Here is a 16,030-nt window from a genome sequence, read left to right as displayed (position 1 = left end):
CTTTTATGACCCCAAAAGACATGAAGAGTGCTATGCTGTACAGCCATACAGCCTTCATCCAGCTGGCCTGAGCAACAGAATACCTAAAGAATCACTGGTTATTATCCTTAGCCTACTGCTTCTCGGATCAAATACAAACTCCTCTGTTTGGCACCCAATGACCTTCCCAACCAATTTCCAAAGATCACACTCATGACGCCCTTCACAAACTCTCTATTGTTCTACCCATCTCACACTCTACATCCAACTTGCCCCTCTGTGCCTTTGCACTAAATGCACTCCCTCAACCCTTTACCTCTTAGAATCCTGAGGTTCCTCACAGCCTGGCTCAAGCCACATAACATACTACATGATTCCTTCCCATCTACTAGTTCCTACCCACCACAATTATACAGAATTCACCCTAGGTTTTTAGAGCTACATGTCACCGGATAAAATGTGATCTCCAGGGCAAGGATTGTTTCATTTTTTTGTCTTTGTATCCCTAGCATCTAAAAGTACCTGGTACTTAATAACTGCTTGTTGATTGTTAGAGAGGGAAGAAGCCTTAGATCTTAACAATCCCTCTTTTTACAAGTGAAAATTTAACTTTAGAAAGGTTTAGTGACTGGCGCTTGAGGATACATTAGGAAGTGGCAGGCTGGGATTGGAACTCAGATCTTCTATCCAGTGCTCTCCCTCCTCCCCTGCTTTCAGGGCTTTGAGGGACCATACCACTCAAAGGAAATGATGGAAAGATCATTCATTCAATGTTGTTAAGCATATATCTGCAGAGACCAATGCAAAGCCCAAGAGAAAATAATAATTCAGCTTTCTTCATGCCCTCAGGTTATGCAACAGAAATCTTTTATTTAAAAAATGACAGATTACAAAAAGATTAAGAAGTTCTTTTTGACAGTTTTGCTTGAAGATATACAAGCTTACACCAGGAAAATTGTTGAGTCATTTTAGATTTACAAACTATCATTTTTGTCAAGCACTGCTCCACGCTGATATGAATTGGTTAGCCTATGTATATAAAACTACATGCTCATTTTTGTAGATCACAATTTTTCCAATCAACGGGCTCTTGGCCCCAGTCATTAATCCCACTTTCTTCTAAGTCACAGGTGGACAATGCTACTGTTCTATAAAGGTATCCTTCTTTACATGGCCACAATCTTCCTTTCAGGTAAATCTTGGCAGATATGGAAATAAGTTATAGCAGTACCCACTGGCCATTTTTAAAAAGAAGTGTATAAATAGCAAACTGAAGTTTTCAGCGCTAGGAGAGATACTTCATTCAAAATCTTTTCTGCAACAGGAGCAACAGAGTAAGGTCGATTTAAAAATATGACTGAAGCAGTTTCACTGAAAAGGAAAGCAACAAGGCTATCATTTGAGTGTAGGTCTCCTGGTCACCTGAACCCTTTTCAGAGAAGGGTGGCATTGCTGATTAAAACAAACACACACCTAAATAGATTTCCCTTCCAGTCTCTAACAATGTATCAACGTTCATTTTAAAATTAAAGTATTAGGAAGTCATCATATCTTACAGTCACGTGCAAGGAAACAATCTAAAAAAGGAAGAGGGGAAGGAGTCAAAATGTTTCAGCGAATTTTTCAAGGAAAAAATTCTTTTTATAGTGTAACTATAACCATTTCTTTAAAAATGAATCCAGACGGATTACAAGAGGCACAGTACCTCACAGCAGCCCATCGTTTAGCTCTTTCATATGTGTAATTTAATATTATCTTACAAATTGGATAAAAAGCAAAATTGAGTGAAACCCATCTTCTCAATGACCCATTTTCAAAAACGGAAAATGTAGAAAAGCCCATAAGGCTAGTACGCTTCTACAGCAATTGCAGGAGTAGAGAAGATTAAATTTCTTGCCACTTTAGCCAAGAATTCATAAATGAGGAAACACTCTGCCACCTGAATTTTTTTCTCCAAATTTGAATAGAAAGCTGATAGAACACATCTGTGCCCCAAACGTTCGGCTTCTTATAAGAAGACTAGTTATCAATATCTGTCCTTTTTCTTTCTCTCCTTTTTTAGTCACTCACTGTGTTTTTCCCCCCAGGGAAAAGAAACAACAGTTCTTCTTAGAAGTCCTTTCGTTGTGTTTTAAATGTCAATAATCACAAAAACTTCTGGCTTCTCCTCATTATAGACTTGCATCGCTGAGTATGTTACTGCCTTGACTTCAGTCCCCTAAAACAGGGATGGGAGACAGAAAAATTAAAGTAAAATTTAAATGGAGAAAGGACAGCAAAATACAGTTATACACCCTGAAAACAACAGGGCATAAAGACTAAAAATTCATGCTGCTCCGTCCCTCTCACCTCTTCACCTGCTTCTGCTGCCTTTTTGAAGCCAGGTGGTGCACTAGATAGAGCACTGGACTTGGCGTCAGGAAGATTTTAGTTCATATCCAGATACATACCAGCTGTGTAACCCTGGGGCAAGTTACTTAATCTCCTCTAGCTTCAGTTTCCTCATGTGCAAAAAAAAAAAGGGATCATAACAGCACCCACGCCCCAAGGTTCTTGTGAGGGTTAAATGAACTTGGGAGACAGTCAAGTTACAGAGTGGTCATCCATCATGAGCCCAAAGCTTGATGGGAGTGGTGCCCAACTGTTAGGGCTTTCAGATATGGCCTTCACAAGCCTATGTGTGTCCTTCAGAAAGGGCATAGGATTATAGGACTAGAGCTAAAAGAGACCTCTGAGACCATCTAGTCCAACCCCCTCATTTTACAGACAAGAAGACCCAGGCCTGGGAGAGTTGGAGGGGGTGCTGAGTGATCTGGCTCTAGTCATAGAGGTAGGAAACATCAGAGGCAGGATTTGAATCCAGATCATCTGACCAAAGAGCTGGTGCCCTCTACCAAATGGCTTGGCCTCAGGAAACAATGCTTGGCGTATGGTTAGAATCATATTATTCTAATAAAAATTATATAACAATAACCTTTTTGGTCCATACCTGTGATTTCCCTCTACCAGTGTGCAGCTTAGCCACTGCTGTGCAGCTGATGGACTTACTCAGAGTTGCCTGGAGATCCTGAGGTCACCTGACTTACCATGGCTTGCTCAGCCAAATGACTTCTAATAACTGACACCTCTACATGACTTTAACGTTTACAATAGGCTTCATACACATTAGTCATTTACTTCCATGCAAGTCAGGTAAATTCTGGGAAAATATACCTACTAAGGTGTTCTGTGAACGTGACTTGTAAATGACAGCTAATAAGGTAAAATTCTTCATTCACAATGTTGGACATAACATTAGGAAGGAAAATTATATCAAGCCTCTCTCACTTTGGGTAAAAAAATGTTTAAGGCTACTGAATTTTCACATACCTGCGGATGCTTGGTCAAAGAAAATTCTTCTCCCCACCTTAAGAAAAATAAAGATAGTTAAATCTTGCACAATTTTAGGAATTTCTATCAGATTAGTTAAAACTTTTATGGCACCTTAAGGTTTGCAAAGTCCTTTACACATACCACTTAATCACTGAACTGAAATTATTTCATAATTATTTGAACTTCACAACAACTCAATGAGATAAGTGCTATGCAGATGAGAAAAATGAGCACAGAGAGGCTGAGTAACTTGCTCAGGGTCACACAGCTAGTACGTGTCAGAAGTGGAGGGTGGGGAAGGGAATAAGAATTTATACAGCACCTACTAGGTGCCAGTACTATGATAAATGCTTTTAACAAATATTATTTCATTTAATCCTCACAACAGCCCTGGGAGGTATTACAGATGAGGAAACTGAACACCAGAAATACTAAGTGATCTGAAATTTCAATAACTAGGCACACAGGAAAAAAAAAAAAAGAATTGTGTCATGAAGAATTTTACTTTGAAAGATTTACTGTTTTAGCTTTTTAGGCACTTGGTCAAATCATACCAGGCTGATAGGCACTCTTTAACAGAGTAGTACAGGGTTCTGCATATAGAAGGTACTGGACAAATGCTGTTTTAACAGACACATATCTCCTTAATTCAATTGCAAGTGAAAGGGGAATAAATACCTACTAGCAATTACATGCATAGTCAGGGGGTCAGGCTGGTGAATGTGTAACTACGGTCTGAACAGAGTTTCTATTTTATCACTTTTCCCAAATTATCAATGCTGACATCTTTACTTACTTTCTTGACTCATCCTTTAAGAGAGGTTCTATACTGTGTAACTCCAACAACTAAACTTAGTTCCCTGAGATAACCTGGCACTGTGGATGAAGAGCTGGCCCTGGGACTAGGAAGAGCTGGCTCACCCAGGGCAAGTCCCTTGATCTCTAAGTACCACAAGTACTTTCTAAGACTATCAGCTACAGAGAAAATGTGATCTGCTTCTGTAGTTTCCTCATCCAGGAGTTCCCTAAACTAATAAAATCACAGATCTGGTCCTTCTAGCTCACTCAGTTATCAGTCATCTTCCTAAGTAGCCTGCCCATATCACCTCCCTATTCAGTAATCTCCAGTGGCTCCCCATCACTGCCAAGATCAAACATAAGATCCTATTTGGTGTCTAGCATGCTTTATAACCTGCCAGCGCCTGCCTTTCCAGTCTTTGTACATCTCACTCACCCCCATGTACTCTGCCACTCAGTGACACTCGCCTCCTGGCTGATTCTTTCAGGAGACCTTCCATCTCTTCACTCCACACATTTTCATGTATACTTCCTGGCTTATCTCAAGGCTCAGTTAAAATCGTATCTGCTACAAGAAGCTTGTCCTGACTGCCCTTAATGCTAGTGCCTTCTTTCTCTGAATCACTTCCATTTCAGCCTGTCTATACATACCTGTTTGTATACTGTCTCCCCCCTCAGACGTGAACTCCTTGAGAGCAGGAACTATCTATTGCCTTTCTTTGTATCCCCACTGCCTAGCACATAGTAGGTGCTTAATAAATGTTTGTTGATTGACCTAAGCTTGGCTTCCAAGAAGAGATATGTGAATGTACTTCTTTTCAAGAGATATGGAATGCTGCTTATAATTCTAGATTTGGCTTGTTTTGCTGAATTGCTTTTTTCTTCCTCTTCTTTTTCTGTTCTTTATTATAAAGGATGGTTCCTCAAGTAACAGAGAGGTCAGAGACATACTGAAGTAAGATGTTATAAGAACAAAAGAGAGCAAGCAAAATAAAAATAGGTTTGAAAAAACCTATTACTTACCCAATTGAGCGTAATTTGAAGTTTCTTTGGTCAATAGATAGTACTTTCACTTCCTAAGAAGAATAAAAGAAAAACTAGACTTCTATGTAATAATAAAAGGTTGGTTTGCATTACCCAATACCAACATTTCTAGATTAAAAAGTGATCAGGGTCATCAGAAACCTTCCCTCAAGTGACAGGGACTCAAATGTTAGGGCAAACTAATTATGTAAAAAATTAGTATAATTTCCCTGAATCGACATCTTTTTACACATTTGCATAAATGGTTTTGATTAATTTAACTTAAATCACCTATGGACTGCAATCTTGAAATGAGTCAACGGTTTAATACGGCAGCCATAAAGCTACTGTAACCTTAGGCAGCATTGAGAGGCTCAGTGTCCAGGATTAGGGAGGTCACAGTCATTGCTGCACTGCTCAGAACATGTCTTGGAGTACTGGATTCAGTTCTACGTATCATATTTTAGGAAGGTTTTTGATAAACAAGAGAGTGCCCACCAAAGGTGGGTTTTGAGGTAAGGGGCTTTAAGGTCATGACTCATGGTGATTAGTTAAAGGAATTGGGGATGTTTAGCTTGGAGAAGATTCAGGGAACTGATAGCTATCATCAAGTATTTGAATGGTTACTATGATGTCATGCGTTGTAAAGAAGTATTAAGATAGCAGAATCTGTAGCAATGATTGAAAACTACAGAGCCTGCCTTAGGCCTGATGTCAAGAAGCACTTCCTAACAACAAGAGCTCTCTAGAAGTGAAGTGGGCTGCCTTGGGAGATGCAGATTCCTCTTTCCATGGAGGCTTTCTGACTAAGGCTGGACGACCACAAACGTCTGTGAGGGTGTAGCGGGGACTCTTGTTCAGGTATAGGTTGGACGATATGGCTTCCGAGGTAACTCCAACTCTGAGATTCTGTGCAGTGGACAGAAAACCCCTCTGTTCTGTAACAGAGAAAATCATTGCTTACCCGAGGTATGAAGAATTCATCAGCACTAAATTTATAAAGCCACTCATCCAAAAAGTGAAAGAGAAGAGACTGCAGGTCATCTCCTACAAAGTTAAACCATAAAGGGTTATAAATTTGCTGTTTCTCAAATTCAAAAATGATCTTTCTTAGCAAAGAAGTTTTTACCCATCTTATGCTTATACTTTTCACTTTGCCTACTGTATATGTATCATAGAGTACTGCATACTGATATATGGGTTATCTTCTTTGCTAGATTACAAATTTTTATACATAATAAATTTCATGAGGCAAAGAACCATGTCTTAATTATCTTTTTTTCACTCCAGCCCCTAGCACGGTACATATACTTAGTACATGACTGATAGGTCACTGAATGGATAATAGGAAAACTACTGTAAGAGCCTCCAACCTTGAATAAAAATCAGCAATGAACTACCTATCTGCATATGTAATATGAGAGGAAGAGCAGGTTTGGCTAATTAGCTTTTTTTTTTTTTTGCTTATACTGTCAAACTTTCTCTTTCTAACACATTCAATAACATAAAACGTTGCACATTTACAGCAATTCTCTTTTTGAAGAATGCACTTATACCTAGAAGAAAAGTATAAGGAAAAAAAAAGTTTCAACACAACCTTTCAGTTTTTTACCACACAGGTCCTTCTAAATATGCTCCCCCAAGTGAGCATATAAAGCAACTGGTGGCAAAGTAGATATCTAGTACTGGGCTAAGAGTCAGGAAGACCTGAGTTTAAATCTGGTCTCAGACACACACACTTCCTAGCTGTAGAATCCTAGGGAAGTACTTAACTTCTGTCTGCCTCAGTTTCCTCAACTGTAAAATGGGAATCATAATAGTACATACCTCAAAAGGTTGTTCTGAAGATCAAAATGAAGAGCTTAGCATAGTACCTGGCACATAGTAGATGCTTAATAAATACTTATTCCTTTCCTTTCCCCAACCCAAAGAACCCTCTCTTGAAACAAAAATCACCAAGCGTAACTAAAAGAATAGTCATGTCTAACAGCACATGTATCTTCTATACCCATAGCCTCCCACTCTCTGTCAAGAAATGTGTTATCACCTGGGCTCTGAAACCAAAATTGGTCGCTACATTTAACCCACATTCAGATGCCTTTGTTTTGTAAGAAAAGTGCATTTTTACCTTCAGCTTCCACCTCAACTGTCTGGAGCGGCTCCACAGTCCCTGTGTCTGTCATGTAACCAAACATGGCCATTGCACACTGCTCAAAAGCTTCTTCCAATGTGTCTCCCCAAGCATGTAACCTACAGAGATGGGATCAAGTCACCCCTGCAAAAGAATCACTCCAGGGCAAAAGGATAGCAAACCAGTGGAAGCACAAAAAGACTAAGTGCACTGCCATTGAGTGCTTTGAAACCACCACTTTCTCATTCCAGAGGAACCAAATTAGGGAGGAGAAACAAAGACAAAAGTAGCCATAGACAGAATCTCCCTTTTAGTCTCAATTTAAATGTAGATTTTCAAAGGAATCTATGTAGTTACTTTAGGCCTTCAAGTTCCAGCAATACTCACTGTACATCAGCTGTGTGATCCAGATCTAGGGGAGGGAAAAATACTCATGAGAGCCTAAATCTGATGTTCACATAACATACAAAAATTACACCTAGCACATTATTATGAAAATGCTGAACTGATGAAGACTAATAGAATACTATGTATCTCACACCCTGTTATCAATTTGTACATAGTTATTTTTGAAGATTTAAATGTATCTGGTTACATGTTATTCAGTAGCTATATCAGGCAGCACAGTGTGACAGACTGAGAGTAGAATCAAGGAGACCTGGATGGGTTTAAGTTCCTGCCTCTGCCACATATTGGTACTGGGGCAAGTCATTAAACTCAGTTCCCCAGGTAACTGTTTAAAACTATAAATTGTTGAGAAGGTGCCAATCTGCAAAGATACACTGATGAAATTATAGGTCCAATTTAAAATTGGTATCATTAGATTTAACAAGGCAAACTTGCAACTAAAAGAACTTGCCAATTCCTAAAGGGAATAACATGAACTCTGATTTCTCAGTGATCTGGAGAATTTCTAAAAAATTACTATTTCTTAATAAGAAAAATATATCTAACCAAGTGGCTTCCTGTCATCAGTAAACAACAGTCACACAGGAGAGTGTACCCTAGTTGATATTCCCCCAACAAGGAAAATTAAATTTTTACTAAATGTCCTATAGGTACAATGTCATTCAAGGAATTACAATACAACCATGGAAAACAAATGGAAAGCTTTCTCTAAATTTTGCTTTTTCAGATAGCTAGAATACTAGGGAAGAAAAATTTCTCATGAGTAGAAACCAGATCTTATATGTTTTATAACCTTCATAAAAGTACTCAAAGCTACATTTTACATAGTACTTGTAGCATGCATACATACACCCACACACACTGTATGGTATGCTATATACTTTCTATTGTATCTAAAGAGTTCTGCTAAAAGACAAAACACTAACATAGCAATGAAATATTTTGTATATCTGTAACACAGCTTAATGATTATAGTCAGAGGAAAGAATAAGAATAATTTTTGCTACTATTTTCACAATACTAGGGAAGACAGCATAGTGGGATTGAAAGAACACAAGATTAGGAATTAAAAGACTTCATTTCTAGTCTCAGTTCTGTCATTTAACTACCTGTGTAAATTTGGTTGTTATTTAATTCCTTTGTGGTTCAGTTTCTTTATCTTTAAAAATTAGAATTATACTTTCTCTATTTCACTGAATTGTTTGAGGTTCAAATCTTTAATCTTTCACATTTGTTCCTTCCTTTCCATTCTCACTGTCATCAGTCAGGCCCTCTATTAGTTCATCTTTTAGAAATCTCAAAGTATTAGATAATAGCTGGCATTTAGCTATATAAATGTGAATTATAATCACTATCTGGATTATTATAGTAACTTAATCTCCTTGCCTCCAACATTTCCCCTGTTCTTCTAAATTATCCTACGATTAATTCACTGCTAGATTGCTTTTGAAAAATGATATTTTAAGAAAATTATTCAATGACTCCTTATTGTTCACATGATAAAATCCAACTTCTTTTAAGGGGTCAATAAATATTATTGATGAAATGAAATAGTGAATGAGTAATATTTATGTGAGTGATTAGTATAGTAGTTCTCTATACTACAATTTACTTTGAATCAAAAACAGCACTCAAGCAGGGACTAGGATTTTTAAGGCATCCTAAAATAAATGGGGACCAAGGTGGATAATCATTCCATCCAAGAACAGGAGCACTCTAATGAGAAGAGCAGGAGACAAAATAGGGCCAGAGTACCTCCTAGATTCTCCATTTAAGGAGGGCAGCCACCTCATTATTTTCCACTCTACTGCTCTCCTGACTTCAGATCTCCAGAAACTCATCTTCCCAAAAGATGATATTAACTCTGAAACTCACACCTCCTTAGTACCCCTTTTCCCTGGGGAACTCTGCCTCCCTCTGATTGGAGGTGTGGGGGGGTGGACTTTGGAGATCTCCTGCCAAATTATCCATTTAAGGAGAGGCCGTCATTTCATTATTTTCCACTAGGCTTCAGGACTTGATGATTCATTAGATTGTAAGTGCCTAGAGTGTAGGAACTGTCTTTTGCCTTTCTTTGTATCCCCAGTGCTTAGTACAGTGCCTAGCACATAGACACTTAATGAATGTTTATTGATTGGCTGATGGAGAACCAGCTAAAGCTAAAGAAATAACAGAGATATTCATCTATATACAATTATGTTGGAAAAGACAAGACACTGGACAACACTTCCCCCACTCCTCTTCCATACACATCTGTTAGACTGCATATAGTTACTGGACTTTCTAGTGGCTCAGTGGATAGAGCACTGGGCTTGGAATCAGGAAGACATTCATATTCGTAAGTCCAAATATGGCCTCAAACACTTAGTAGCTGTGTGATCCTGGGCAAATCACTTAACCCTGTTTGCCTCCAGTTCCTCATCTGTAAAATGAGCTGAAGAAAGAAATGGCAAACCACTCCATTATGTTTGCCAAGAAAACCCCAAATGGGTCACAAAGAGTTGGACACAACTGAACAACAACAATTGGACTTTTATGCTCTCTCCTCAGCAAGACTGCCCTGGAGGTTTACTTTAACTAGATTTCACCCATTTAAAAATACTTGGAGAAAGGAAACTCACAGAATGTGACTTGCACCAGGCTGAATACGGAATATTACATGAGCTCTATTTCACACTTTCTATCCAAACTCCTTTACCTTGCTTTCAAGACTCTTCCCTACCATTCGCTATCATTCCCCCAAAAGGTATCAACCTATTATTCTGGTCTGGGTAGTTTCCATGCTATCACATAACTATGCCATGCTCATTTCCCTGCTCACAATCAGATTATTTCCCTCAACTGGGATGCCATCTCTCTTCTCCTCTTGCCTAGTCAAAATCTATCCAGCCTAGTTTATGTTCCACCTCTTCCAAGCCATCTTCCCTAACTCGTCTTCACTTATGTCCCTATTTGATGAACTCCTGTAGCAACCTACAATTTTAACACTCAAACAACATATTATTATAATGCTCTCTAATTCTTCTATACATACTGGTCCTGGATTCCCAACTAGACCATAAACTCTTTAAGGGAAAATAGCTGGTATAATCCTTTGCATATAGTGGCTGCTCAAATATGTATGAATTTGGTTTTCATCTCGTACAATGGACACTAAACAAGATACTTGTTGACTGCCTTTAAATTTACTCAGCAGCTTCTCCTATTTTAGTATAGTAGTGTGATCCAATGGAAAGAATGTCAGACTTGGAGTTATAAGACCTGAGTTCAAATTCCAAACTCTGCTGAGTCTCTAATACCAGTATGACTTTAGGAAAGACACTTAACCCCTCTGGGACCACGCTCTCATCTGTAAAATGAGTGGTTGGACCAATGACCTTTGAGGTCCCTTCTAACTTTAAATCTATGATCCTATAACTCTTACCCCAAAACCCCTAAAAGAATTTTAAATGTATATTGTGTACACATTCATATTTAATATACACTTAAACTCAAGCTTTAAAAACAAGAACTCTGTAAAACATGGCTAATACAGACCTATGTTTTGCATGACTTCATACATATAACAGGTATCATATCACTTGCCTTCTCAATGGATGGGAGAGGGACTGTAGGGAGAGAATTTGGAACTTACAAAAAAAGAATGTTATAAATAAATGAATGAACAAGCAAAGAAAAAAAAACTCTGCAAAAGTGTGCCCCAAGACACAAATAATACCTTGCTTATATAGTACTACATAGATCTGAAATTTACTTACAATGACTCTGTGAAGTAGATAGGGTATTAATACTACCATTTAACAGATAAGGAAACTCAGGCTCAGAAAAGTTAAGTGGTTTGGCAGGAGAACACAGTTTTCCACTGACTTTAGACTTCTGACTCTAAGACTAGTAACTCTAATTCCCTTCCATTCAATACACCACGCTAAGAGATCAGTCATAGAATTTCACGGATAAGGAAACTGAGGACCTGAAAGGCTAATTGACTTTCTCAATGTCACACAGGTTAAGTAGCAGAGAATGATTCAAACTGAGGGCCTCTGTTTTCAGATCCTGGTTCTTTTACTGTGTCATTCTATTCATTAATGAATTCAAATTCATTTTATTAATGAACTAATTTGCGTACTTCCGAAAGATTTCACTGCCCCAAAGCTAGTATCCAAACTTCCCTTCGTACATAACCTGCTTATTTCTACACTATTTAGTAAATGAACTCAAGCTGTTCTACAACTCAAGGCTTTCCTCTCAACTAGATTAAGTCGTGAGCAGCAGTACCTAGAGATTCCTCTAAAGGTCGAATGGACTAAATGCAGGACATTTAGGGTTGGAAGGGCCCTCGAAGAGAAAGATCATAAAATGTAACGCTGGAAAAGATCTTATTTCAGCATCTGTAAAATGAGAGTAGACTAAATGCCCTCTGATTCTAATTCTATGATCCTGTGATCTAGCCTTTTACAGAAAAGGACGCTGAGGCTCAGACAAGGGGAGGGACTTGTCTGCGGTCACACAGCGTGCAGGAAACTGGGCCAGGACTGATCCGACAGAGGATGGGATTTGAGAGTGTGCTCTGGCTCTCTCTGAGCCTCAGGCTACACCTCTGTAAAATAGGGGTGCGATAAGACGGTAAGAGCCCGAGGGCCATTGGCGGTATAGGGCGAGGACTCCTTCCGTGGCGCTCTCACGCCTCGTGAGGGGCCGATCTCCACGCTAAAAAGGCGGCCTCCCCGCTAGGAGGGCTCAAAATCTGAGAGGAAGCTCACTCACATTCGTATTTCCGGGTAGCCGGAGGGTACTTGGCCTTGATCGCCTTTTGCGCTTCATTCAGGTTGTAGTCCCTCACGTCTTCCCCGTCTTGGGCCATGACTACTGTGCCCAGGAGTGCACTTCCGCCCTTCGCCTGCGCAGCTTCCGCCCGGAGTCCCCGCCCCGCGACGCGTGCCCTTTAAGGGGCCAGACCTCCGTTCTGTCCATCCTTCGCTACGGCCGCTGACCCTAGACCCTATCACGTAGTAGGAGGAGCTGACCCGGGCGGCAGTGGGGGCTAAATTAGCACCCCCAGCCCTTACGCCGCTGTAGGTCTAAGTGAGGATGCCTTCGCCCCCGAGGAAAGAAGCTGGGCTTCCCTCAGTAAAGGGTCCCGGGTTCGCTCTCGCCTTAATGGAGGGGGATCCTGGGACTCTCCTGTTGAAGGAGGTCAAAGCCAGAAGCTCGGGTGAGCTTTAATGGAGCCTGACTTCGGAAAATGGCCGCCTCCCAGGGGAGCTTCGAGCCTCCCCGTTTTCCAGCTTTCCCCTCCCCCTACCGCCTCGCTCACGTGACCACCCACCGTTTTCCCGGGCGGCCGGGCTGCGCGCGCTCGCTAATTTCCACAACCCGACTGCGCGATGAGAAGAGTGGGCGGTGCCAAATCGTGGGGGGAGGGGAGTAGACCGCGATGCCGAAGCCGGCTGGAGGCGCCGACGCGCCTTCCGATTGGCCACCATCAGGGCGCCCTCCTCCCTCTTCCCCGCTCCCGTTTGGCCTGGGCCTGTTTCGATTGGCCCCCGTTGGCGCGAAGGTGCGCGACTCAGGCCACACGCAGGGGCGGCAGGAAACAATAGAGGCCGCGCGCGCGGAGCGAGCGCCGTCGAGCCTTCCCCACCCCCCCCGCCCCTTCACCCTCACCCCCCCCTTCGCGGCTTCGCGACCCCGGGAGTCCCCGGCCCCTCCGCCCGTCTTTCCGTCCGTTAGCTTCTCCGCCCGCCATGGCCGACAAGGAAGGTGAGAGGAGCAGGGGGAGGGAAGGGGGCCGAGCGCGGAGGAGAGGGCCCTCCCTGCAACCCGAGTCCGCCCTCCCCGACTCGCGGAGGGAGGGATATGAGAAGCGTCCTCTCTGCCCGCGGGCAGGGCTTTCCCCGTGTCTCGGGACTGCTATCTTCCCGCAGGCCTCTCCGCTTCGTCTACGTGTCCGTCCCCAGGAAGGAGGCCAGGGGTCAGCGCTGCCCCACCTGGGGCTGGGGGGTGGGGTTCGCTGCAACCATCTCGGAGTGAGCGTAGATTCCATTTCCCGCTTTTTGCAGTTGGGGAAACTGAGGCCGCACCAGGGCACGGGACTTGCCCAAGTTCACTGGGGTAGCGAATAGCAAAGGCAGAAATGGAACACAAGTCCCTAACTACTTACGGCGCTGCTACGCTGGCTGTGTGACCTTGGACAAGTAGTTTACCTTGGAAAGCTTGGAAATGGGATTTGGGGGTCTGACGATCTCGAGTTCTAGTCCTTACTTTTGGGTGGAACGAACCCTCTTTCTTCAGTTTACATGCCAGCTTCTTAAATAATCTTCCTAAAACGCAGGTGTGGTTGTTAATCTTACCTTGCTCACGTTCTCCAGCGTCTCCCCACTTACCACTAGGATAAAGTACGAAATCCTCGCTGACATTTAAATCCCTTCATAATCCAGCGCCAGCCTAACCTTTCCAGACGTATTCCATCGTTGGTCTTCTTTAAGCATCCCTGTTGGATCCATATTTGTCTGTCTGCTGTTCTCCTAATTATGTATTTCATCTCTGAGCTTTTGCACAAGCTTATATCTACAATGCACTTTCCTCAAGGGGAATCTTACTTCCTATCTCACGTGAGAAGCCTTTAAAAGTTTATTCTGAACTTAACAAACTCTAATAAACTGGACATTTCCATACATTCATCTCCCTAGCTGTTACCACTCTAACTTGAAACAATCTCATTAGTTACCTATAGGTATTATATCCGCTCACTCTCCAGGAATGTTAGTTTCTGAAGGATGGGTATTTTTTTTTATCTTTGTATCCTTAGTGCCTTCTTTGTATTAAGCACACAGTAACATTGGTCAGGGTAAACTGGCTCAGTCCCATCTTTTTCTTGTGTTGGCTCTTGTTTACTCATCTGAAAAAGGAACGGGCTGAATTCAATCTCCAAAAAGCTTTTTCCAGCCATAAAACCTATGAAATGAGCTTGTAGTTCTTTCCAGTCCCACACTAATGGGAAAGAGGGAAGGTTTGGAGGTACAAGGGGCTGGATATCACTGTCCCTCTCAAGCTGCCTGAGGGGAAAAGTGTGTGTCATAGATAATTTTTTCAAAGTACTTATATCTAGAGGTTAACTCCATTTATTTTATTTTTTAGCAGCCTTTGATGATGCTGTGGAAGAACGAGTGATCAACGAAGAGTATAAAATATGGAAAAAAAATACTCCATTTCTGTATGATTTAGTGATGACCCATGCCCTAGAATGGCCCAGCCTGACTGCACAGTGGCTTCCGGATGTAACCAGGTGATCTGAATATCTTAATGGTTAAAAGGACTAGGAGTGACCTCAAAATACTAATTGTGAGCTCTTACATAGATCTTTACTGTCTGCAAGGAGCTTGACAAATATCTCATTAAAACACGTGACAACCCTGGGAGGTAGCTGCTATTCCCATTTTACAGATGAGGAAGCTAAGGCAGAAATTAAGTGACTTGCCTGGGGCTATACAACTAGTAAATGCCCCATGCTGGATTTGAACCATGTTTTCCTGACTCTAGGTCCAATAGTCCAGCCACTACCACTTAGCTGTCCTAGATTTGAGGATATAGTCTGTGATTGGAACCAAATTTATTTTTTTCCACGGTAAGGATCCTACCAATTAATGGATGGGAGTATGTCCATTGCCCTCCCCCTCTACCCCATCCCATAACTTAGGGAGGCGGTATAGCAATAATAACACTTTTATAGTGTTTTAAGACTTCCATAGTGCTTTACATTTGTCAGTCTCATTTGATCTTGATAGCAGCCCCGTGGTAAATTCTCTTATCCCCGTTTTACTGATGAGGAACTAGGGCTTAAGTGCCTGAGGTCAGATTCTGACTGTGTCCAGCGCTCTATACCACACCACCTGGCTATGTCTAAATCAGTTGGTAGGTATTTGTGTGTGTGTGACTAGCATAGATAGATAGATAGATAGATAGATAGATAGATAGATAGATAGAGGCAGAATAGTTTGGGTAATTTCACACAAGTTAGCACCGCTGTGAAGAGTGAATACTTTGGCTTTGTTTTTTGGTGAGCTGAGTACTCATGCGGAGGTTGTAGCCAACTGAAGTAGAGCATAATTCTAAGAATGATGGATTTTGTGGGACCATGGGCAAATCACTTAGCCATATATAGTTTTCTCATCTGTAAAATGAGGGGTTGATCTTAGAACATCTCCAAGGTCCCTTCCAACTCTGTAAAGCACTGACCAGGAAGCCTCTCTGTGCAGAAATAGTGCTAGCATTTAGCCAGCACAATAAATATTTGTGTGTTGAGAATGTTAAAATAGGTTT

General features: G+C 41.4%; 2 protein-coding genes across 6 annotated transcripts in view; one reads left to right on the top strand and one right to left on the bottom strand.

Moving 5' to 3' along the window:
• Positions 1-829: 829 nt before the first annotated feature.
• ZBTB8OS (zinc finger and BTB domain containing 8 opposite strand) lies at positions 830-13,046 on the bottom strand. Of its 3 annotated transcripts, none has more exons than XM_036742769.1 (7): positions 12,476-13,046; positions 7,691-7,715; positions 7,301-7,422; positions 6,137-6,219; positions 5,173-5,225; positions 3,349-3,385; positions 830-2,197 (listed from the first exon to the last, which is right to left on the bottom strand). In XM_036742769.1, the coding sequence occupies exons 1-7, from the start codon at positions 12,570-12,572 to the stop codon at positions 2,111-2,113; spliced, it is 504 nt and encodes a 167-aa protein (XP_036598664.1). In that variant the 5' UTR covers positions 12,573-13,046; the 3' UTR covers positions 830-2,110. The 3 variants fall into 3 exon arrangements, with proteins under 3 accessions (XP_036598664.1, XP_036598665.1, XP_036598666.1); XM_036742770.1 differs by having other exon boundaries at positions 7,301-7,447; positions 12,476-12,966; XM_036742771.1 differs by lacking the exon at positions 7,691-7,715 and having other exon boundaries at positions 12,476-12,591.
• RBBP4 (RB binding protein 4, chromatin remodeling factor) overlaps positions 12,635-16,030 on the top strand; it is a 25,173-nt gene continuing 21,777 nt past the window's right edge. Inside the window, exons 1-2 of one of the 3 annotated variants that reach the window (XM_036742765.1) lie at positions 12,635-12,923; positions 14,849-14,996. In XM_036742765.1, the coding sequence (XP_036598660.1) occupies positions 12,800-12,923; positions 14,849-14,996 (272 nt within the window). In that variant the 5' untranslated portion in view covers positions 12,635-12,799. Of the gene's footprint in view, positions 12,924-13,125; positions 13,472-14,848; positions 14,997-16,030 lie in introns of those variants that run through there. The other 2 variants (XM_036742767.1, XM_036742768.1) reach the window with 2 other exon arrangements.

The sequence above is a fragment of the Trichosurus vulpecula genome, chromosome 2, assembly GCF_011100635.1.
Source record: "Trichosurus vulpecula isolate mTriVul1 chromosome 2, mTriVul1.pri, whole genome shotgun sequence".
In the NCBI taxonomy this organism is placed as follows: Eukaryota; Metazoa; Chordata; class Mammalia; order Diprotodontia; family Phalangeridae; genus Trichosurus; species Trichosurus vulpecula.
The sequence above is the reverse complement of the archived record's forward strand: the minus strand, read 5'-3'. Positions and strand labels throughout refer to the sequence as shown.

Bases quoted from the DNA above. Each gene is read 5' to 3' on its own strand.
- ZBTB8OS (XM_036742769.1), bottom strand. From the start codon at position 12,572: ATGGCCCAAGACGGGGAAGACGTGAGGGACTACAACCTGAATGAAGCG. The intron at 7,423-7,690 runs GTGAGTATTGCT...CCATCTCTGTAG, and splicing joins GATCACACAGCTGATGTACA to GTTACATGCTTGGGGAGACA. The intron at 6,220-7,300 runs GTAAAAATGCAC...TTAACTTTGTAG, and splicing joins AGTTGAGGTGGAAGCTGAAG to GAGATGACCTGCAGTCTCTT.